At 36.0% G+C, this 20,396-nt stretch overlaps 2 protein-coding genes across 2 annotated transcripts; both read right to left on the reverse strand.

Annotated features, from left to right (window-relative positions):
- Positions 1-2,756: 2,756 nt before the first annotated feature.
- On the reverse strand, positions 2,757-9,318 carry tmem14cb (transmembrane protein 14Cb). Its single transcript, XM_027003546.2, has 5 exons — positions 9,259-9,318; positions 9,062-9,154; positions 4,923-5,024; positions 3,757-3,844; positions 2,757-3,563 (listed from the first exon to the last, which is right to left on the reverse strand). Exons 2-5 carry the CDS (start codon positions 9,135-9,137, stop codon positions 3,506-3,508), a joined length of 324 nt encoding a protein of 107 aa, XP_026859347.1. The 5' UTR covers positions 9,138-9,154; positions 9,259-9,318; the 3' UTR covers positions 2,757-3,505.
- A 783-nt stretch (positions 9,319-10,101) lies between these two features.
- Positions 10,102-20,356, reverse strand: pak1ip1 (PAK1 interacting protein 1). Its single transcript, XM_027003840.2, has 10 exons — positions 20,152-20,356; positions 17,569-17,731; positions 16,852-16,972; positions 16,668-16,742; positions 16,293-16,345; positions 15,023-15,168; positions 13,839-13,936; positions 12,901-12,997; positions 11,026-11,155; positions 10,102-10,815 (listed from the first exon to the last, which is right to left on the reverse strand). Exons 1-10 carry the CDS (start codon positions 20,227-20,229, stop codon positions 10,688-10,690), a joined length of 1,089 nt encoding a protein of 362 aa, XP_026859641.2. The 5' UTR covers positions 20,230-20,356; the 3' UTR covers positions 10,102-10,687.
- Between the last annotated feature and the right edge of the window lie 40 nt (positions 20,357-20,396).

A 20,396-nucleotide genomic window follows, 5' to 3' on the forward strand; every position in this document is an offset into this window, starting at 1 on the left:
TGATAGCACATAATGATACTCTAGAAATTTTTTTAGGTTTTGTTTCACTTTTATAAAAATCACTAGTCTCCTTCTTTCTGTATATATGAATATAATCAAATGAAACACTCTTTCAGACAAAAAGGCAGGGGCATAATTTAAGAAGAGGATAGCTGTCTTCCCCAGAGCTCAAACTGAGTGAGTTTCATCTTCATCAATAATAAACTATAAAGTGTTACAAAAAATAATTCTGTTCTTTTACATCTTGATGTGATGAAACAGCATTTTCAAGTATTCTAAAAGCTTACAGCACATTGTCAGTGCAAAAATAGTTATCCTCCTAACATGCACACTTTCTATGATGGAAATGCTGTTTTCACATGAAGTACAAGTGAAAATAAACTGTTGACCATTTTTTATGTATACAAGTTACTCACAACTCTTATTTTTCTTCTACATGTGCTTAAAGTGTTTTTAAGCTTTCTAAATGCAGTCTTCAGACAGCAACAGAGCCAGTGGCACAGACCCTTCGTTTGACTCATCTAACTGCCTACCTGGATGAATATGGAATATTCTGGTCAGTGGAGAAGGGAGATAACTGATTTGACACCTCCTGTCATATTTGGGCCTGGAGCTCATAGACTCCCACCAAATTGGAGATCAGAACTTCTTCTGCCTACAGATTTAGAGGTCTGGACAACACACAGTGCAGGCTGATCACATCACCATCTGCATTTATAACAGTTGAGGTGATGAACGCTATAGAAACTCCAAGAGTGGAGTGCCAGCAACTAAATGGGAGGGTAAGCAGACACATGACAAACCGGTAGATGGACAGAACCACCACCTACAGCATGTAGTAGCTTCCCCCCAGACAGAGCACCCATTACAATTCTCCAGACGTGAATGAAAGAGGAGTCTTACTTCTTAAGTCCTTGCCAATACCAGCACCGTGTTCCACCACCAAGTGGCGATGTCCAACTTCACTGCCTCATGCATCCTTTCCTACACCACATTCTCCTGTCCCTGCATTACACTCCCTCTACATGGAACTTCCTCCATCAGAATTAGATGCTGTTGATGATGTTGCAGAAGAAGTAAACAGGTGGCCATTGCATCCCCCATTGCTCCAGGCATATTGTTTATATTAATTTTTTTTAAAGCAATGTTGTCATGTTCTGTGACCTGTAGAATCCTATAGGAGGTCATTTTGCATTGTATATCACCTTAGAAGCAAAAGAAATGCGAAATGCATTGATTTAAAAAACAAAAAAAAAACATGTTAGATTGGTCAGAGATCCCATCTGCTACGAATAGGCACTCTAGTTGTGTTTCCATTTTTAAAAAAAAGTCATATATTCTTGTAAAGTGTTTGCACATTCTATGATGACTGAACAATCTGAAAACTGTTCACAGGTTTATGGCCACACCAGCCCGAGAACATCCAAACTCATCTTGGAAGCTAAGCTAAGCCAAGTTTACATGGCCAGAAGACCGTGGCGGTGAAGACCAAATGACAAGTTCAGTGTTTTATGACACGTGCATCATCTCGCCATGAGAAGCAAACATTATTTTAAAAGAAAACTAGCTATCTAACCAACATAACTGACAACAGCTAAAGCTGCCCATTAGTAAACCCCTGCTGAAGATATTTAAGTTGAGGACGAAAGAATCAGATTTTTGCAAAAATGTTACTTTGAAGTCATTACACCTGAAACAAGATAAATGGCAAAGGTTTTTGATGCCAAAGGGAATCTTTGTTTAAGAATGTCTCATACCACTGACAGCAAGTTGATGCATGCCTTTGAGACAGTGATGACTGACTGGACCCATCAAGTATCAGAGGTTCTAAATAGACTCAGCTCAGCCAATATTAGATGGACTAAATCCACTAGCTAAAGCAGAATTACATTTCTGGAATAACAGACTCATGAATTTAGAATGCATACACTATCAGGTAGCTATACATCAAAAGTATCTTAGTATATACCATAATTAAATTTAGATTGGTATTAAAGGCAGTTTTTCTTCTGATAATCAGAAGTAACAGTGCAGCATAAGTGTAAGAAAGGTGATGCTATTCTTTTCCAAAGCTTATTAATCCAGAGGTGCAGAAAATGGCTTAAATTTTTGAAACTGAAGCAACTGCATATAGGCCAACATTAAGAAAATCTACACAGATGTAAAAGGCTGCAAAGAAATTTTACCTCTCAAGTTTCAGATATTTTATAATGCTGGTGTGTTATGTAAAGGGCTGACTTATTCTTGTTGCACAAGCTTAGGAGAAACTGAGGATATAGTAAATGACCTCAAACCATTACAAAAGATACTTTTCTTTGGTAAAAGTGATATTTAATTCATACATATAATTACTTAATAATGTTATGCAATATGTGCATGTCATTAGATACCCTCCTGTACTGGAGCTTTGATGCACACAGTGCCTCTGGCATGGGCTACTTCAGAGTACTACTGTCATCCTGAAAGGATCATAGTCATCTTACAAGAGATCTGCAATTTATTTATTGATATGCTATCATTCTTTTTAAGTTTATTTTTAATCAGCATGTTACATTACACACACACAGTGTCCCAAATACTAATGCAGCTAATTCTGAATGTGGCAGTGATATTGCTTCCAGGCACCAGAAAAGTAATCACGTCAAACCAATTTTAGCATACCTTCATTGGCTAATGGATTCAGTTTAAGGTTCTTTATCAATTTTGAAAGCTCTCAATGGTCTTGTCCACTCATACACATTGGACTTGCTACACCCTTAAATTGGTCATTTTTATTTTTTTTTGTTGCTCCTTGGTTAAAGCCCATGCATGAAATTGCCCTGCAAATCACATGATAATGTGAATGAACAGGGGCTTTTCTGGAGCAGGTTAGACAGTCAGAGTAATCATGTAACCAACAATAAAACATTCAGACATACTGCTGCTTACCTGTGCTCTAGGGCCTTCTGTTGAGCTGTGAACTTACTTTAGTATTATATCAGTCAAACAGACTAACTGAAAATGAAGTACTATCACATTAAGAAACATTTCTCATCATTACTGATTACATTTATAAAACAGGTCTAAAGTATTACATGTACATATAGGTTTATTACTTGGAATCGTTTTGATTTTTTTTTTTTTTTTTTAAACAAGAAAATATGTGATGTGTTTGTTAAATTGTGTTAGGCATATGTTAAATTTTGACCATCAAAATATACAGTATTACTAAAGAATATTTCTTGTGTTGCATGACAAGATTATCTGAAATATGCTCTATAGGCTAAAATAAACATCATTAGCGTCTTGTGTAACACAGGGCAACACTGGAAAGGCACGTTTTCCAGTAAAACTACCTTGCTAAGAAATTTTTAATAAAAGAGAAACTTTACTTAGGTTTTTTAATATGGATTTTTTTTTAAAAATGTTTAAAATGTACAATTTACATATTCAACATACAGAAATATGTTGTCAACAAACAAAATAGCTGAGGATGGCTGCTGAAAAATAAAGCAGCTCCGTTCTTTCATGCGTTTTTCTTTGTCTGCAGGAAACCCACTCCTAGTCTTAAAATCATGAGTAAACTGCAAAAAGGTAGAGAGAATTCAGAGTAAAAAATAGCCTACAGTTAATCAAATAAGTAACATTACCCTTATTTTAAGCTTTAATGAACAGTTATTTATGCTTTGTGTTATAGTATAAGCAATTAATTAGTTCTTTTGACAAGGACATCTTTACTCAGAGTGTTCTTTAGGCCCGAAGGGAAGTGTAAAATACCTTGCTCCAGCTATCAACCCTGCTGGCATTACTTTCCATGAGCTCAGAAATCTCACTCCCATTACAGCTGACATAGTTCCATATGTCCCTGGTTGTACAGAAAAAGTAAATGCCAGTTTAAATGCATGGTGTATTACAAACAGCATATACACTTACTGAATTTTCTTATGTCTACTCATTTTATAAAGTACATAAATAACAAATTACAAACTCTAGCCAATCTGTTGGCATACATATCTTCAGTGGCCAGTTTCTGATACTAAGCTCTTTGCTGACTGGATAAGAGGCAAACCATTCTCAGCACAGAAGTTATTACATGGTTCAAATTAGGGTCTTTCCCTGATATACATTAGTTACAGCAGTATCACAGAGTTTCTAATAAAGTGTTGATCCTAAAACATTTCTGCTAAATGTATTTCACGAAATGCAAAAACATGGTTTGATTAAATAAATCACACATTTGATAATAATGGGGAACTAAGACGTTACTGAATAGACAACCGTAAGTCAGAACAAATGTATACTGGATACTGCATTATCATGGTAGGTCTAAAAGGTAATACTGGAGCAGGGAGAATACCCCATCAAGGTACATTTATCTTAGTACACACAAGCATTTAGCTGACGCCTTTATCCAAAGCAACTTACAATTATGACTAAATACAACTTGAGTGATTGAGGGTTAAGGGCCTTGCTCAGGGGCCCATCAGTGGCAACCAACAACCTTCCGAGTACAAGTCAAGTACCTTAACCACTGAGCTACCACTGCCCTGGTAGTATATAATATTATTATTATTATTATTATTAGTAGTAGTATTAATATCATCATCATCATCATCATCATCATTATTTTAAACAAACATAGCTGTAGCTAAACTGAAAAATGTAACTCCAGATGCAAAGTAGCAGAATTTCATACAAAATATCCCTTATGACAAAGATGGTGGCAAAACTGCTTTGTTCAGATTTATTACCAAGTGGTTGACTTGCACAAAATTTGTTTTAATAAGTTCAGACCTAAAAAATAGGTCTGAATACTTTTGAAGGATATTATGTTTTATCACTGTTTAGTTATCAGTAAAATTATATTGTCAATTTTTGAAACTCTGAATAAATAATTTTGCCTTGTAGTTTTATTGTAATACCAGATCTTACCATCTACTTACCAAGCAATACCCATACATTCTTTGGATCCTGAGATCTTTGAAAAGCACCAAATGTTGCCAAAATCCCAAAGAGTAGTCCAGCAAAAAGAGATATGCTACTACCTGTTAAGAAACGTCTAATGTTAGACCAACAATCATGAAGTTTCCCCCACTGTTGCACCATACTCGTTTTATAAGCTATATTCTCCTTCCTTCATTGCATGACCAACTTATCAGAACACTGTACTTGGTACCAAATAACAGTCAAAACCTTTGCGTGGCTCTCCAGAAGGGGAGAAAGGAATCATCTTTCATTGTTGTAACATCACTTCTAATAAGCATATACAATTTCATTAGAAAAGAGCATACTGTGTCTAGTTGTTACTTGAGTTAAATTTATAGCCACTGAAAACAAACCAAAAATAGACAATCACTACATCTGTATATTGCCTATATAAAAGGTTCATTATACTGAATTCCATTCATCATTTTTTCCCTCTATTTATAGGACAGTGTTTAATGACAGCTAGTTATGACACTTTTTTAATCACTCACATTGCACTCAGGCATCAATGTTTTCATACTGAATGAATAAGAGCTTGATAGTGTGTGTGTGTGTGTGTGTGAGAGAGAGAGAGAGAGAGAGAGAGAGAGAGAGAGAGAGACAATAATGGTGTATGAGGACAGCAAGTTTGATAATGTCTTTGATAGATTGTGATGGTGTATGCATGATACACTGTGAAAGAAGGTGCATGTGGGAGTATGAGTGTGAGAGAAGTATGATGGTAAGTATTCTAGTGCGTGTAAGGAAAAACACCTTAGTATGCAGACTAGATGTAGACTGGCAATACTTCAAATGGCTGGCTTTTAACATGGGTCTTATATAGTGGACTAATGGGAGAGTGGGGACATGTGAGGATGATTAGGTGAGATGATGGGGATGTTTAGGTCTCAGGAGAGGAGGACCTCTGCTGGTCAGTTGTGGTATTTACTGGTTCATCTCTGACAATTACAATACCAGGTATGACTTGTGAAATGCATGCCCAGTCCAATTGAGCAGTGTGTTAAAATCAGGCAGCCAAGTTATGAATGCAGTAACTTAAGTGCAGGCAGATACATCAGGGAAAAAAAATAGACAGACTTGGGGGGGGGGGGGACCGTTGCATCCACTGAATACCAGTAAAAAGCCATACCCGTCAGTCATTCTTACTTTGCACAAGAGCAGATGATGTGAATGATTCTCAGGCTTTTTGTTTCTGCATAAATAAGTCCCTCCTTCCCTCTACAAAACCCATGTCCCATGAGCCCATGTTCCCCAGAAAGTTTGACATGGTGACTTAACTAAATTCTTAGTTAAAGTCAACTTGCTAGTTATTTGCAAAATCATATTCAGCAAAGTTGACCATTTAAAAAAAAAAATTGCATTTGTATAAAGTGCCATTTCAGATTTCTTGTGAATATAATTCATAAATAAACACATTTTCCTCTAAATATTTTGTATTAAATAATCTAAATATTCTAGATAATTACTAATGATTGTGACAATCATTTTGAAACAAGCAAAATAGCTGAGGCTAACCAGCAGCAAACAAGCTAAAAGTAAATCAGGTAAATCACTTTAGTGACTACGTAGTATGGTAAATGGATATCGATCTGTATGCATGTTCACATGAGGAGGTGACGAAGCAACCTAGCAACCAATCATTTCTTACATGACTTTGCATTGCGATTCAGGGTCATGCATTTGTTACTTGGCCGTTAAGATATATTTAACGGAATACAACATTTTTTTCCCCTCAAAATATCCTGTTCAATCAAATGCTGAAATGGAAGAGCCAATAATTTCTAAGTCTTCTTTTCTACTGATGCTACTTAGTGGAGCAGTTCCAGGAAGAGGCAACCTGCCAAGCAGCCCCTGAGCGAGTGGGAGTAGAATGACCAGTGTGCTGCTGGTGCAGGAAAAGGGGACACTGTAGCTGGTGTAAAATGGGAGCAGTGCTACCCAGTGAGGGGTAGGCATCCTCCAATAAAAACAAGCCTCAGTATTGATGCTACAGCCAGGAAGATCAGCAGCAAACAGCACACCACATGGCTGTGAAATGACGACCATCCAGATCAAGTCCCTCACTGACAGCCTAGTCCATATGAGGGAGAACAGTCACTCAGTCATGTTGCAGGTCCAAGTTGAGTTTATGAATTCTGGCTCACTCCTATACAAGATGCATGCATACTAAGCTCAAATTCTTTGCAACCACAAGAAGGAAAACACTGGGCTTAAAAACAGGGAAAGTGTAGCTGACCATGGTGGTTAGTGATGGAGGCTCCCTGGCTGTGTAGCCTTCATTTTTCATAGGTGATACAATTGGCTCTGGTGTAGAGTTGGTTAGCTGAACTCTGAGGGCCATGGGCAACACACATGAGCAGAACCCTCATCAGCATTAACAATGGAGAGAAAGCAGAAAGATGGAGGGATGTGAACTGTGGCAGTGTAGCATGTCAGGCCTAACAGAAGAGCAAAAACAGAGACTGTGGGAGCTTCTGTGTCATTACAACATCTGATCCTGGCAAAAAAAAAAAAAGATAACTGCTATTTCTGTGTGGGCTGTTAGTGGCCCAATGCTGTTACTAAGTCCAATTCATTTCCACTTGCACTTATTGGTGGTGCTTTAGATCAACTCACTGGCTCAGCGAAGTTCAGCTCACTGGATCTGCAGTGCAAGTAATGACAAGTAACATTTTACTCCAGACACCACTGCTAGACGGCGTGGCCATTGTGCACTGGACTCTGGCAGTTTAAAGTTATGGCTTTCAGGCTTTGTAATGCGAGGGCCACATTGCAACAGTTAAGACTAGAAGTGACGAGCTTTCAGTCCAAGCCAGTTTATTTACTGTTATTACAGTTGTGGACATTTGTAAATATTTAAAAGAAAGTCAGCAATGCAGCAGAGAATGTAATGATATCTCATAGCCATATATGTTTTGGTTATAAATCGTTTAACCTACCAAAATAGGCTACATATTAGACCACAGAAGCAAAGGCAGCAGTTACATTAGCACAGGCTACATTTATGCCACAATTTTACACGTGTGTGACAGTAATATTAAAATAAAATGTAAACAATGAAGATAATAAATGAACCTGTTTTCCTAAAGTGAGAGAGCAGTCAGAGTATGGAGCAGAAGCACCGGTGCAAAAAGGAGAAGTAAGTGGAATAAAATGGGAAGAAAAGGGGAAAGGGGCATCAGAAGAAAGGAAAGTGCACACATACAATTAATGCAATTAATAAAAGGACTTTAGTGTTAATTTGTTCTTTATTTCTCATCAATGGCATAATGTTTACTAGATGCAGTTTTGGCCCTACATACAAGTGATTGGCAAGCACAGTACAACTGTAAATTCTGTGTGCGCAATAGTCTAGAAACGCCCCAGATTCATGACCAAGTGCGCAACCAGTAGCTTCCGACTTCCAAATAGGAAAAAGACATCTGAATGACATCTCGTAATTCCTATTCGGGAATTACGAGTTTTTCCGAGAGCTCCGATTTGTCCGAGTTGAGATTACGTGACGTCACTTCAGCATGGTACTGCTCATTGTGAAAAATAAAATTAACAGCGTTTTTTAAACATTTAAGCACGTTCAAGTTTCATCTTATATATGAAATAGTTAAATACTGGTTGATACCTCAATAATTGAAAGGTTAATTCGTTTTCTGCAAGATCTTTTAAATCAAACTATTTGTCACTTACATTTTGGAGCTGTTAACTATATTATCATACTCAAATACAGTATTGTATTGTAAACAGTATTGTTAGATTTGTAATATATAGCCTAGATGAATTAGAGTTTCTGATATGCAGTTAAATAAAATGTAAAAGTAATTAGTAGGACAAAATAACATGAAATGAACACCGAGCTCCTATACCACCTCATCTCATCTTGAACGTGTGACGAGTAAAAACTGTTTATGACCTTTTAATGCTCGCTCAATAGCAAAACAAGCACCCGCTCCTGGGAGCATTCATATTTACTTCGGACGCGTGAATGTTTTAACGAGGGAAGAAGAAGGTTCTAAAATGGAAAAATCCGAATCCCCAGTTGTCGTGAATTAAGCATAATACACCGTCAAGTTTCAGAGGCAGAAACGTAAGCATACTGCACCTGCTTTTATGTAACCAATTGCACCCCCTGTTGCTATCGAAGCTGCGTATCCGTATCCAATCCAATCAATGGCCATTCTGAAATAATGATTCCCTAATAAGATTGAAAAACAACAGATTTTCAAAACGCAATATGAAGTAAACGGTGTGTAGTGCTGCAAATAACGTGAGATCAATCTAAACGTAATGCTACGACACCTTCTGCCCGTATGACTCGTCCAACAATGTACTGGGACGCGAAGTTAATTTCCGTTCTTCCGATTCATTTTGTCTCCTTGACCCGGAAATTGATTTAACCTGCGTGACGAAAGAACAAATCAATCATTCACATATAGGACGCTGCTCCACCTGGTAGACATTATTTTCATTTTTAAAAATAATTTTATTATTTTAGGTGTGGTAAAATGCACAATAAATTGTAATGTATATTGGGGTAAATTAGTTTCCTGGTGTATTTCCTCACTCTTCTGGTGTGATAGAAATATCGTCCCGTCGCTGCACCACCGCAGCCGATTGCTGACAAAAGATACGCACATAAAAACATACATTTAGTCAATGAGCGTCCTCGAATCTGGTGCTAAAAGGGTACTTCGTTATTGCCTCGAGTAGCGTCAGTCAGCAAAGGAGTAGAGGTAACTGATGTTATCAGTAAGTGGTGGAATATAGATAACTGCTAGCTATCTTAATTTGTTTAGCTAGTAGCTTGTTAACGTTGGCTAGCTTGCTGTGTTTTCTTGGTGGCTCTGGCGAACTGAGCTAAGGTGAGCTCGCTTTACAACTGAAATTTAGTTGTAATGTGTGAGCTTTCCTTTTGATACCTAATTTGTAGCTAGATGATACAAGGCAACCGTACTAACTTTACATTGCAAACCTCTTTGTTTAAACATGTTTCCTTTAGTTAACAAAATATTCAAACATTAGTTGCAACTAATAATTGTCATATATTGTTACTGTTGCTTTTAAATGAAAATTATTACTGTGTTTCAGAGCACTAGTTTGTGTCCTTCACACTTATCATTAATTCGCCTGTGTTTATGCATATAAGCATTTTTCACCTTTATTTTTATAACTGCTTTATCACCTTTAACAGATTCCATACCGTTTTCATACATCAGACATGCATCAAGTTATTGCACAACACACAATTTTCTAGAAGATAAACAAATAGGAAGTCCTCACCTGAGTATGTACATCAATTATTTATAGTAAATATTTTTCATACTAAAATAATTGTATCAATGGAAGATTCATAAAGAAGACTAGGCCCAAAACAACTGGTTTTATAAATAAAAACCATTAATGTACACCTCTGGGTAAGACAACAATAGCAACAATGTAGCAAACTTCAAGGTAGGCAGCTCAACATAGGTAGGTAAGGTAAGGGGTATTCTATATCAGGGAGGACAAAATTCAAATAATATATATATAAAAAAAAAATTTCACTGCCAATTTTACAATGTTTACACTTCCACTGGTCTTGCTGCTGCTTCTGATTTCTGGTATCAAGCAATACATTAATACGATGCAGGTGACTCAGCCCACTAGTTACACACCTGTATAGTTCAGTCCTTTGCAGTAATTGCTAAAACACATGCCTAATAAAAAAAAAAAATCATAAACAAAATGTTTATTGTGCCTTCTGTTTTTTCTTTTTAGTCTGTTTTTTAGAAGAGGTGCCATCTTCTAAAAGCACCTCTTCAGTCCATATCCTCACTCTCTTATTTGTGTTTAATGGCCCAGCCTCCTTGTCCAGTGCTGGAAGAGATAGATAACATCTATTAAAGCCACAGACAGATAATGTGATTATTATTACAGTCACATTTCAATCACAGGTTATCCAATAGTGTGCCAGATTACACTAAATAAAACAAATTATACCGTTTTTTTCATGAACTAGTAAATTAGTCATTTAATTAAATCAACTGAATACATGTAAAGGAAAGCAGTTTTTTTTTCTGAACATACATTGTACAGCTGTGGACTCTGTGGTTTGTTCTGCTGAAGACTCTTTCTCAGAATTATGTCTCCAAACTGACAGACAGGTAAGGCGAGCTGTGGTGTTCACCTGGCCCAGCAGACAAACCTCCTCCTCCCTCTGTGCACATATGATCACATGTTTATTGCCCTCATCATTGTCTAAGATAGACCTTGTGTATTTTGTACTTCTATGCATCAGCATTGATCCCTGTATTTCTAGATCATTGGTATATTGGACTCTACTGGCTATGATGTATTCTATGAGTAAATGACAGCGCTTTTGTAAGTCACTCTGGATAAGAGCGTCTGCTAAATGCCGTAAATGTAAATTTAAGTGTTTCAGAAGAACACGAAAGCATTGATAGCATTTTTATGCTTAGTGTAAAATGTATCACAGACAAATTATGCAGATATTTTTGACAAGAAAATCAGGTACAAAGCTGAATAAAACAACACTAGTGTCACTAACCAAGCAAAACAGAAAAATGAATGACTTCATGTGCAAGTGACATCACTAATATTTTATGGTTGCAATTTCAAATATGCAGCAAATCTTATGCCACGTATCCATAATTTAAGCCCAACATAAACTACTATGAAGCAGAAAAATATAAAATACTGACATTATATATCAGTTAAATTAAATTTGAGACAGGGAACACAGTACAGACAACTAACACTCATCTAATATCAAAGACATTAGCTCTTGTTTAAAATAGTAACACTTTACATACATACATGGAAAAGTGTCGATATAATAACTAATGCTGAAACCCATATTGAAAGCACACAAACTTTGAAGATTAAGTTTTTAATGTTTAAAGCTGATTGAATAATTTATGAGAGTCAGACTGGAGGTAAGTAGGATGGCACATATACTTGGCTTTTTTTTTGTTATCAGTTACTTCTGTCCTTAAGATCAGCAAGTACCACGTGCACTTGGTGTTAACCTATGATGAAGGTCTAAGACACATACTTCATACTTCTTTTTTGGCTATTCATCATTTGTATATTCCCAAAAAACACATATTGTGTAATGTCAGACTTTGCATGGGTAAATCAACATAGGCTGAGCTAGCAAATAGAAGCTGACTTGAATAGATATAAAAGCCATTACTGAGAAAATTAATATGCATTAAATTAATGCATCGTGTTTCTTTATTTTTTGACTTTGGGAAAAAAAACAACAACAATGGGCTGCTGCTGCTATTTATTTACATTATACAATGTTGTTGAGAATGGGGATGTATATATGGCACAGATTAAAGCAACTCTCCAAAGGTTTCACTTTGTGGAAGACCGGAAGTACGAATCTTGCTACTGCTTGTGGTGTGAAGTTATTAATTCGTGCTGTGTGTACCAGCAGGGATATAGGCATGATGTTGCAAATACCGGAACAAATACCTAAAGTATTAGACCAGTGTCAGGTACTAAAGGTACTAAGGCTTGTGCAAAGGTCCGTGTACCATTTATTTGTACATTTTATGGAATCTGTCTTGTTTTAAGTTTTAATTTTGCACCAGAAAATACAGGAGTGTGTGTATTATTTGGAACCATGCAAATATCCAGTCAAGTTTTGTTCCTTTAGAACTAAACTGAAACATATACATTGAAATGGAGTTCCCAGGTTTAGTTTTTTTGCCCAAAAACCAAAAGGTGTGTTGAAGTTCATTACTCTGCATTGGTATCTTCAGATTTTTCATTGTTCAAATCTAATTACAATTCTAAACTAAAAGTAACAATTACAAACTGATGTTGAATATAATAATTTGCATAAGGAAAGGGTCTCATTCTCAGAACAGGACTGGTAAAGTGAAAACATTTAGGGACCACAACGATTTTACATCCAAGCTGGAAATGTACCTCCATATTGAGTTTCCACAACTTGATGAATCCATCATTAGAGGCTGTGACCAGTACACACAACTCATCCATCATAAAGCTTTCTACTGCTTTCACTCTACAAGAAATTAATAAACAATAAATATAAACATTTATACAGTTATAACTTCAAAAATTTTAATATGTGTATCCATAAAATATGTATTGACTTAAAAATGCAGATTTATAATTTGAGGGGAAGAAAGTCATGCTCCCAACAACATTAACCTAAAGAACCAGTGGGAGATAGACACACCTCACACACCGTGCAAAAGTCTTAGGCACCATTAGGCGACTATTATTTTATATTTATTTAAACATGGATTTTCAGCCTTAACTGAAACATCCAAAAGGGTTATCCTCATGCTAACATATGCTATATTCCATGTACATTCCAGATCTGGGTGGAACTTGGAGAAGGAAGAAAACAGTTGGAGTGCTTCAAATGTACAATAGCTGAACCAAAAATGTCATCAATGCATTTTTTTTTCTTGGAGCTGTCAGCTTGCTGACATCGATCAAAGATTATTTATCTTGATTTCTAGTCTTTGTTTACAAAGAGGAGCTCAAGGGTGTCCTGTGGTTTGTATTTTGTATCGTACTACATCAAGCTATGACATATTCCAGTTTGAGGAGTTGTTATACTGGTGTTTGGTCTTCTCTTCATTCACAGTTATCTTATGCACTTAATTTAGCCTCCATTATTTGGCTTGCTTTTGTAATAAGTTCCTTTACCTATTGTCCTGGTTCTTCAACATTTGACATCCTGGACCTTGTTAATATATACTTGCATGCAACTAGGGTTATATATAAACGAAACCAAACTAGTGTTGCATGCAACCACATCTACTGTATGAAAATTCGTTATTTTTTTAATAATCATGTTTACTATGTCAGTACTATACAGTATAATAACACACCTGTTGTCATGAGCTTTAAACTCACAAATGCACTTTTCAGAGATGAGATCATACACTTTCACATGTTCATCATCTCCTGCCAGAGCCAGTACAGTATTCTGAAACAGAAAAAAAAGTCACGTTCCAAAACAAAATGATCAAGACAAGAATATTATGCAAAGGGTGGAAGGAGTGGCTTTTCAGAATACTGCATCTAGTGCATATTTAGGTGGTCTTTCCAGTCTCATAACCTGTACCAGAGCCAGAACACACCGACCAGATGAACACAAGAACAAGAACAAACATGAACATTTGTTTCGTGTGCTGTGGCTATTTGTGTTCACAGATGTTTTGTCAGATCTGACATGATCAGTTAGTTTGTTCGTTTGATGAAGTTCAGGCAGTTGGTCATGAGTTTAGGCTGATATGTAAGAAGAAATAAGAGAGCTGTATTATGTTGCATATCAGTTTTCTAATAGAAGGCAATCCAAGAGATTGCCAAAAACTTGGGACTACTAAATTGAGTATTAGCTAGCCAGTAAGTTGAGAACTTTGATGGACATCACATAGCTATGTCTCTGATTTTGTCTGGTATTCTCTGATCAGTCACTGGCAGTTGATTTTCTAAACATTCTAAAACAACAATAAACTTTAGAATGTGCATGTTTGTTCTAGAATTTAGTATGTGTGCTCTGGGCTATAGACTGTCACAAAATAAACTATTTAAACTGGTTTAAAGGTTTACAATAAAAATTGTGAATGTAAAAGATAATACTGCACTTTTGTCTACTGTATTCTACAAAATCTCATTGTGCATCAAGAATATCTTCCACTGCTGTATGCCAAAACATTAAGAGCAAAGGCAATAAAATATTAAAAGGTGCACTTAAACATAAAAAGAAAAGTTAATAAAACACAGTGGGTGCTTGCTGCTCGACAGTGTAAAAACCACATTTGAAGAGGGTCTTAAAGTACAACAGGTTCTGCAAACAGTCTAGTGCAAAAACAGACATCTCTCAACAGTATCTATACATTTAGTTAACATTTAATCTTAATGCTTGAAATGTATCTGTATGCCCCTGGCTTTTATGAGGGTAGATTCAAGCACCTCAAAATCAAAGTTACATCTGAAATCTCTCATTTCTTGTTACAGTAACTTGTTATTTAAAAAAACATTATATTAATGTTAAAAACATAAAACATACCTTCAAAAATGTAATGGATGAAATCCTCTTTTTGTTGGTCAGGGTGATTATGATGTTAGCAGACTCCAGGTCATAAATGTCTAACTTATCGTTTATGGCTACAGCGTACTTATCCCCATCAGGTGACCACCGCACTATATGTGCATCTTCACAAGAAAGAAGAAAATAGCATATTTTTAACATTTTAAATGTTTAACATGGATGGGAAGGTGCCCGAAAAAGCATCCTCTCCGATTACGAATTGAATTGTGAAATGGAAATGAAAAAGACTGTACATAAAAATAATTTAAGATAAAACAATATCCCCTTCATACACAAAGTATATAAATAACTAAAAAAAGAAAGTTTGCGAACAAACAAGTTGACAAAAGCCATCTGCTACAGCATGAAATTATAAATGTTTTAAATCTGTTAGCATACTAACAAAATACTGTGTACTGTGCATCATAATTTAAATATTTGAATGATTATTCATGATAAAAGGCTTTCTATGGGTGAACGAAGGGATGAAAGCAAGAAGGGTCAGACACACAAACGCCACCTGTCTGAAATGCACTATGGTGCTTGACAGGCTGAATCAGTATAGCAGATTTGGTGGTTATAATATACTATACACTATGGGAATATGGACAGATGAAAAAGGGCAGAAAAATAAACAGAAGAGTGCAGTCATGAAGTGCAGTGTTGAATTTTGGAACATTTCTTGAGTCTGTATACTGCTTTTGGTGACAGTATCTAAACCAGAGGGTTTCTATAGGAGGATGACGGGATGAAAAAAATAGGATAGAAAGGGTGGGGCACCATATGTATGATATGCAGTTTCATGCTTGAGGTATTAAGTTATTTGATAGCCATAGATTGAAAATTCTGGGAAATTGTGTATTCATTTTTCACACCTCTATCCCACTATGTGGGAAACAAACACAAACACATAAGACCATCAAGTTTATTGTACAACTCCAAAAAAAGCCAACAAATCTATTTTTAGTTTTTAATTCATCAAAATTGTGGTTTTGATATTAAAACATCAAAATCTATGAGAGAAAGTGGTCAGATGAAGGAATGAAAAAGAGGGATGAAAAGGAGGGATTGCTTTACAAAGGCTCAAAATAATTTTGCCAAGAAAGATAAGGAACAGCAAAAACAAACAAAAACAAACAAACAAACAAACAAAAAACCCCAGAAAAATAAAGGAACAGCAAAATGCCTTTACCAAGCCAACTTAATTAAATAACCTCATAATAAATGGTTATTGTAAATAAGTTCTTACTTTGCTTTATATTCTTGGTGAAAGCTGACCTTCCATCTATTAGATTCCATGTTCTACATAAAAAGACAATTGATTCAATTTCCACAGTTTGTAGTCACTTCAGGCTATACAGTTTGAACTACCTCCATTTCTGTATAAACCACTCTCAAACTGTAATCTGATTTCCATTAGGATGGAATGTGATGAAAGCAATGTGATTTCTGACCATTTGTCTTCATTGAGAATTTAGTTCAAACTCAAATCATATTTTAGGAGCCATTCTTGAAAAAAAGATATGTAAACTTTCCTCCCAACCACATTATTTTATGCATCAACTGACCTTTTAAGTTAACTACCGTACAAGTTCATTATATTTGTTAAAAACTTAAAACATACCTTAGTTTCTTGTCTGTTCCAACGGACAGTGCAAGTTTCCCAGATGGATGCACAGATAAAGATGTTAGATAGCCTCTATAATACAATTATACAAATACAAAATTTCAGCCAATAACAGAAAGCATGAGAAAAAAAAAACAAAAAAAACAACTGTAATACAGACTGTATTGAAATTGATACTTGCATGTGGGCTTTGATGGATTTCAAACATTCCCAAGTTTTTGTGCTCCACACACAGAGAAGACCATCTTCTCCACCACTGAGTAAATGGGAGGTGCCATAGAACTCCAGACATGAGATAGTACCTTCAGAGACACACATGGGGCAGCAACGTATAGCTTTTAGTGAACCAGGTGAATAATTTTCTCAGTTACAACTTCACCAAAAAGGGTTGGACCAAAGATGGTTAATGTGACAATTAATCCATTCAGAGGCAACATACCCTGCCTGTAAAGACTATACATGTATAGATCGTCACTCGTGCAAACAGTACATTGCATTTTATAACACTGCCATATTGGTACTGCTCATGTATGTTTTAATTCATGAAAATCTCGCTTATTATAGTAATTCTTTCATCAGAAGATGAAAAAACCTTTACTTTAAAGATGTTCTTAAGCACACAAACACATCAGAATTCATAATGTAGCAGTACAACACAGTGCATGAGAGGAACATAAGAAAGGAAAACATTTTTTAAATTGGTAATATACCCAAATAAAAATATTTTTTCAAAATTTTGATTTGACAACCTGAGCAAATACTCGCAAATATTTGAATCCAGTTCAAATTAAATCAGAAAGTTTGCAGAGATATAAAAGCCCCATCTTACAGTACATGAAATAACAGCTTTTTTTAGAGTGATGTGCATTCATGTGGAGCCATTTTGAAGTTTCCTCACCATCATGGTGCAACAAGGATCCATGTTCAGTTCTTGTCTTCATATTATAGAGCTGAATGGTTTCATCTCTGCTTCCTGTGGCGATGAATTGCTCACTGGCTGCCACTGCAGACAAGGATGCCGTATGAGCATGATGTGTGAAGACTTGTTCTATTCTCCATTCCTACAGGACACAGACATTCAAAGGTTTGAAAATGTATTAAAACAATAAAATCTAAATTAGTCAAGGCAAACCAAATTTATTTGTATAGCACACTGTATGCACATAACTAATTTAGTTAGCTTTACATTAGATAAGCATAAAAGCTCAAGTACATAAAAATTATAAGCCTTAAAAAGAAAGTGGTGTGTCATGCTTATTTTGGGAATCTAATCAAAAGCACAAGAGAACAAAGTTTTAGTTTGGTTTTAAAAGATGACTAAAACTGGGGCACATTTGAGAACTTATGTATGGAGCACAGCAGTAATGTAACCATACGTGTTTAGGTCTTATTTATTTTTATGTGTAGAGCAGGGGTTATTAATATCTGTTTTTTTCCTATCTTACTATGCCTATTATCTTAAAACTTTGGGATAAATTAGGTGTTGCTATGGAACTTAGTTAACTGTAACAAAATATAAAATGTTACCTGTCTGGTAATTCATGTAATTACTTGCCTCTACGTTATCTACACAGGATGGTAACACATTGGTTGAAAAGTCTGTTATAAGTATAACTTCACATAAATGCAGTCTGAACTTTGGTGTTCAAAAAAAAAATAAAAAAAAAATATATATTATATCCATTAAATGATGTCATTTAAGAATTTTTTTTCCAAAGTCAAATTTGAACTTAAGTGAACTATATATTTCAAATTTGAAAATTATTGTTTTAATTGTTAATGTGAAGAAAACTAGTTAAACTCTACAGCTATGTAAAAACTGTGCTCACTCTAATCCATCTGTTATCATGTGACGTGTTCAAACCAACCTGCCTATCATCATGTGCCCTAAAGTTCTGCAAAGCAGAACTGTGCTATTTTGTGACAGTACCAGATCAGTTTCCTTAAACAATATTCAATCCAGCATTTTTTTGTTGATATAGACCCAATTCAGACTGGTGCCACCTCTAAATCCGAGTATAATAAAATTAATTTAACCAGAAATTCAAATGTCTGTTGCATATGGCAAATTCACACAGCAAGTAAAGGAGGTGGGTGTGAGGCAGCATTTCAGTGTAAATGTAAAGCTAGCATTATTTGTGATAGCCCAGCACAGCCGGGTCTAAATTAAATAGCACATCAAATCCAACATGGAACACTTCTACACTATCGTGATAATCAACATGATGGGTTGTTTTGTCAGTTGTGCATTTGATTTCAATTGTACAACTTTCCTGATGCTAAGCAATCTGCATTTTATAGGTCCACTGTAGGATCTGTGCCATTACCATCGAGGCTTTGCAGAAACACCAGCCTTAACAAAAACAACAAGCAAACAAAAAACATGGCATCATAGAGCATAGGCATCAGAAGTCTCTTGTGTCTCTTGTGCAACAATGACCCAGCTAAAACTGGGTCATTGTTACATTTTCCAGCAGAACAATGATCTAAAGCATGTCTCCAAATACACACGTTTCCATGAGCACAGACCCAAGCTTTTGCCATCTCCATGTCAATCCTCTGATCTACATCCTACTGAAAACCTGTGTGATGAGCTGAAAATGAGCTGGGCACAGTGGTAGCTCAGTGGTTAAGGTACTTGACTAGTAATCAGAAGTATACCAAATTAAGCCCCTCCACTACCACCAGGCTGCTACTGTTGGTTCCCTGAGCAAGGCCCTTAACCCTCAAATACAAGTTATATTCAGTCATAATTGTAAGTCACTGTACATAAAAGTGTCAGCTAAATGCCCCTGAAGTGCAGATAAATAGGGTGGATATTTTTTTTTTTAAATGTACTTTAACTACATTGAAGTTCCTTTTTTCCTATGAAGTTGTATCAAAGGTATATTTGCACTTTGCAATTCCACCTTTGATGTATAAAATATCTTAACAAATTTAAGATTCTGACAAACCCTCCTCTGACTTTTTACTGTAATGCTTTATAACAACAACCACCTTTAATATCCAAAAATACTTTATATCCTCTTACGCTTGTTTTTTTTCCCCCCGTTTATTTAAACTGACACCATGTTCGATTTCAAAATATTTTGTCTGAAACGCTTTATTGCTTGAAAAGTCTAAGCAACCAGAGATACTTGGTGGACGTGATGTGGAAGGTTTGGTGGGTGTAACATGAAAACTGTAGGAAAAAATCTGGTAAAGAATAAAAGTAACAACTTTTTAACACTGCAGCATGGACATTTCTTTCTTTCTTTCTTTCTTTCCCTTACTCACGCGCTCTCTCTCGCACGCGCGCGCGCGCGCGCGCACACACAGACACACAGACACAGACACACACACACACACACACACACACACACACACACACACACACACACACCGACAATAAATCACGTAAATTACACTACATAAAATACATTCGAAATACATTCTAAAACTCTTTCAGAAGCTAACTGTTCTTTCAGAAAACGATGAATACCTGTTGTCCGGGACACACTCGGTAACCAAAAAGTATCTGCTCGTAACTTCCTGCAAACACTTCTAATTGGGTTCCCATAATTCACCTGGACACAAGAACGTACGCAAAGATTCTTCCTGGGCTGTAAATCTAGAAACAGTGCTGATTAAATTATTTCCAATCTCCGAATTGACGAACGCAAAATTTCTCACACCACGTGTGTAGGTTTGACCCGAGGAAGTAATAATTATGGTACTTCCGGCTTA

The sequence above is a fragment of the Electrophorus electricus genome, chromosome 10 (genome assembly GCF_013358815.1).
Source record: "Electrophorus electricus isolate fEleEle1 chromosome 10, fEleEle1.pri, whole genome shotgun sequence".
Lineage (NCBI taxonomy): Eukaryota > Metazoa > Chordata > Actinopteri > Gymnotiformes > Gymnotidae > Electrophorus > Electrophorus electricus.

Coding starts and splice junctions, on each gene's coding strand:
- tmem14cb (XM_027003546.2), bottom strand. CDS start 9,137: ATGGCCATTGATTGGATTGGATACGGATACGCAGCTTCGATAGCAACA. Junction 5,025..9,061: donor AATTGGTTACATAAAAGCAG/GTGCAGTATGCT, acceptor GTTTCTTAACAG/GTAGTAGCATATCTCTTTTT. Junction 3,845..4,922: donor GAATGTATGGGTATTGCTTG/GTAAGTAGATGG, acceptor CTGTACAACCAG/GGACATATGGAACTATGTCA.
- pak1ip1 (XM_027003840.2), bottom strand. CDS start 20,229: ATGGGAACCCAATTAGAAGTGTTTGCAGGAAGTTACGAGCAGATACTT. Junction 17,732..20,151: donor GAGTGTGTCCCGGACAACAG/GTATTCATCGTT, acceptor TGTGTCCTGTAG/GAATGGAGAATAGAACAAGT. Junction 10,816..11,025: donor AGAGTCCACAGCTGTACAAT/GTATGTTCAGAA, acceptor TATCTCTTCCAG/CACTGGACAAGGAGGCTGGG.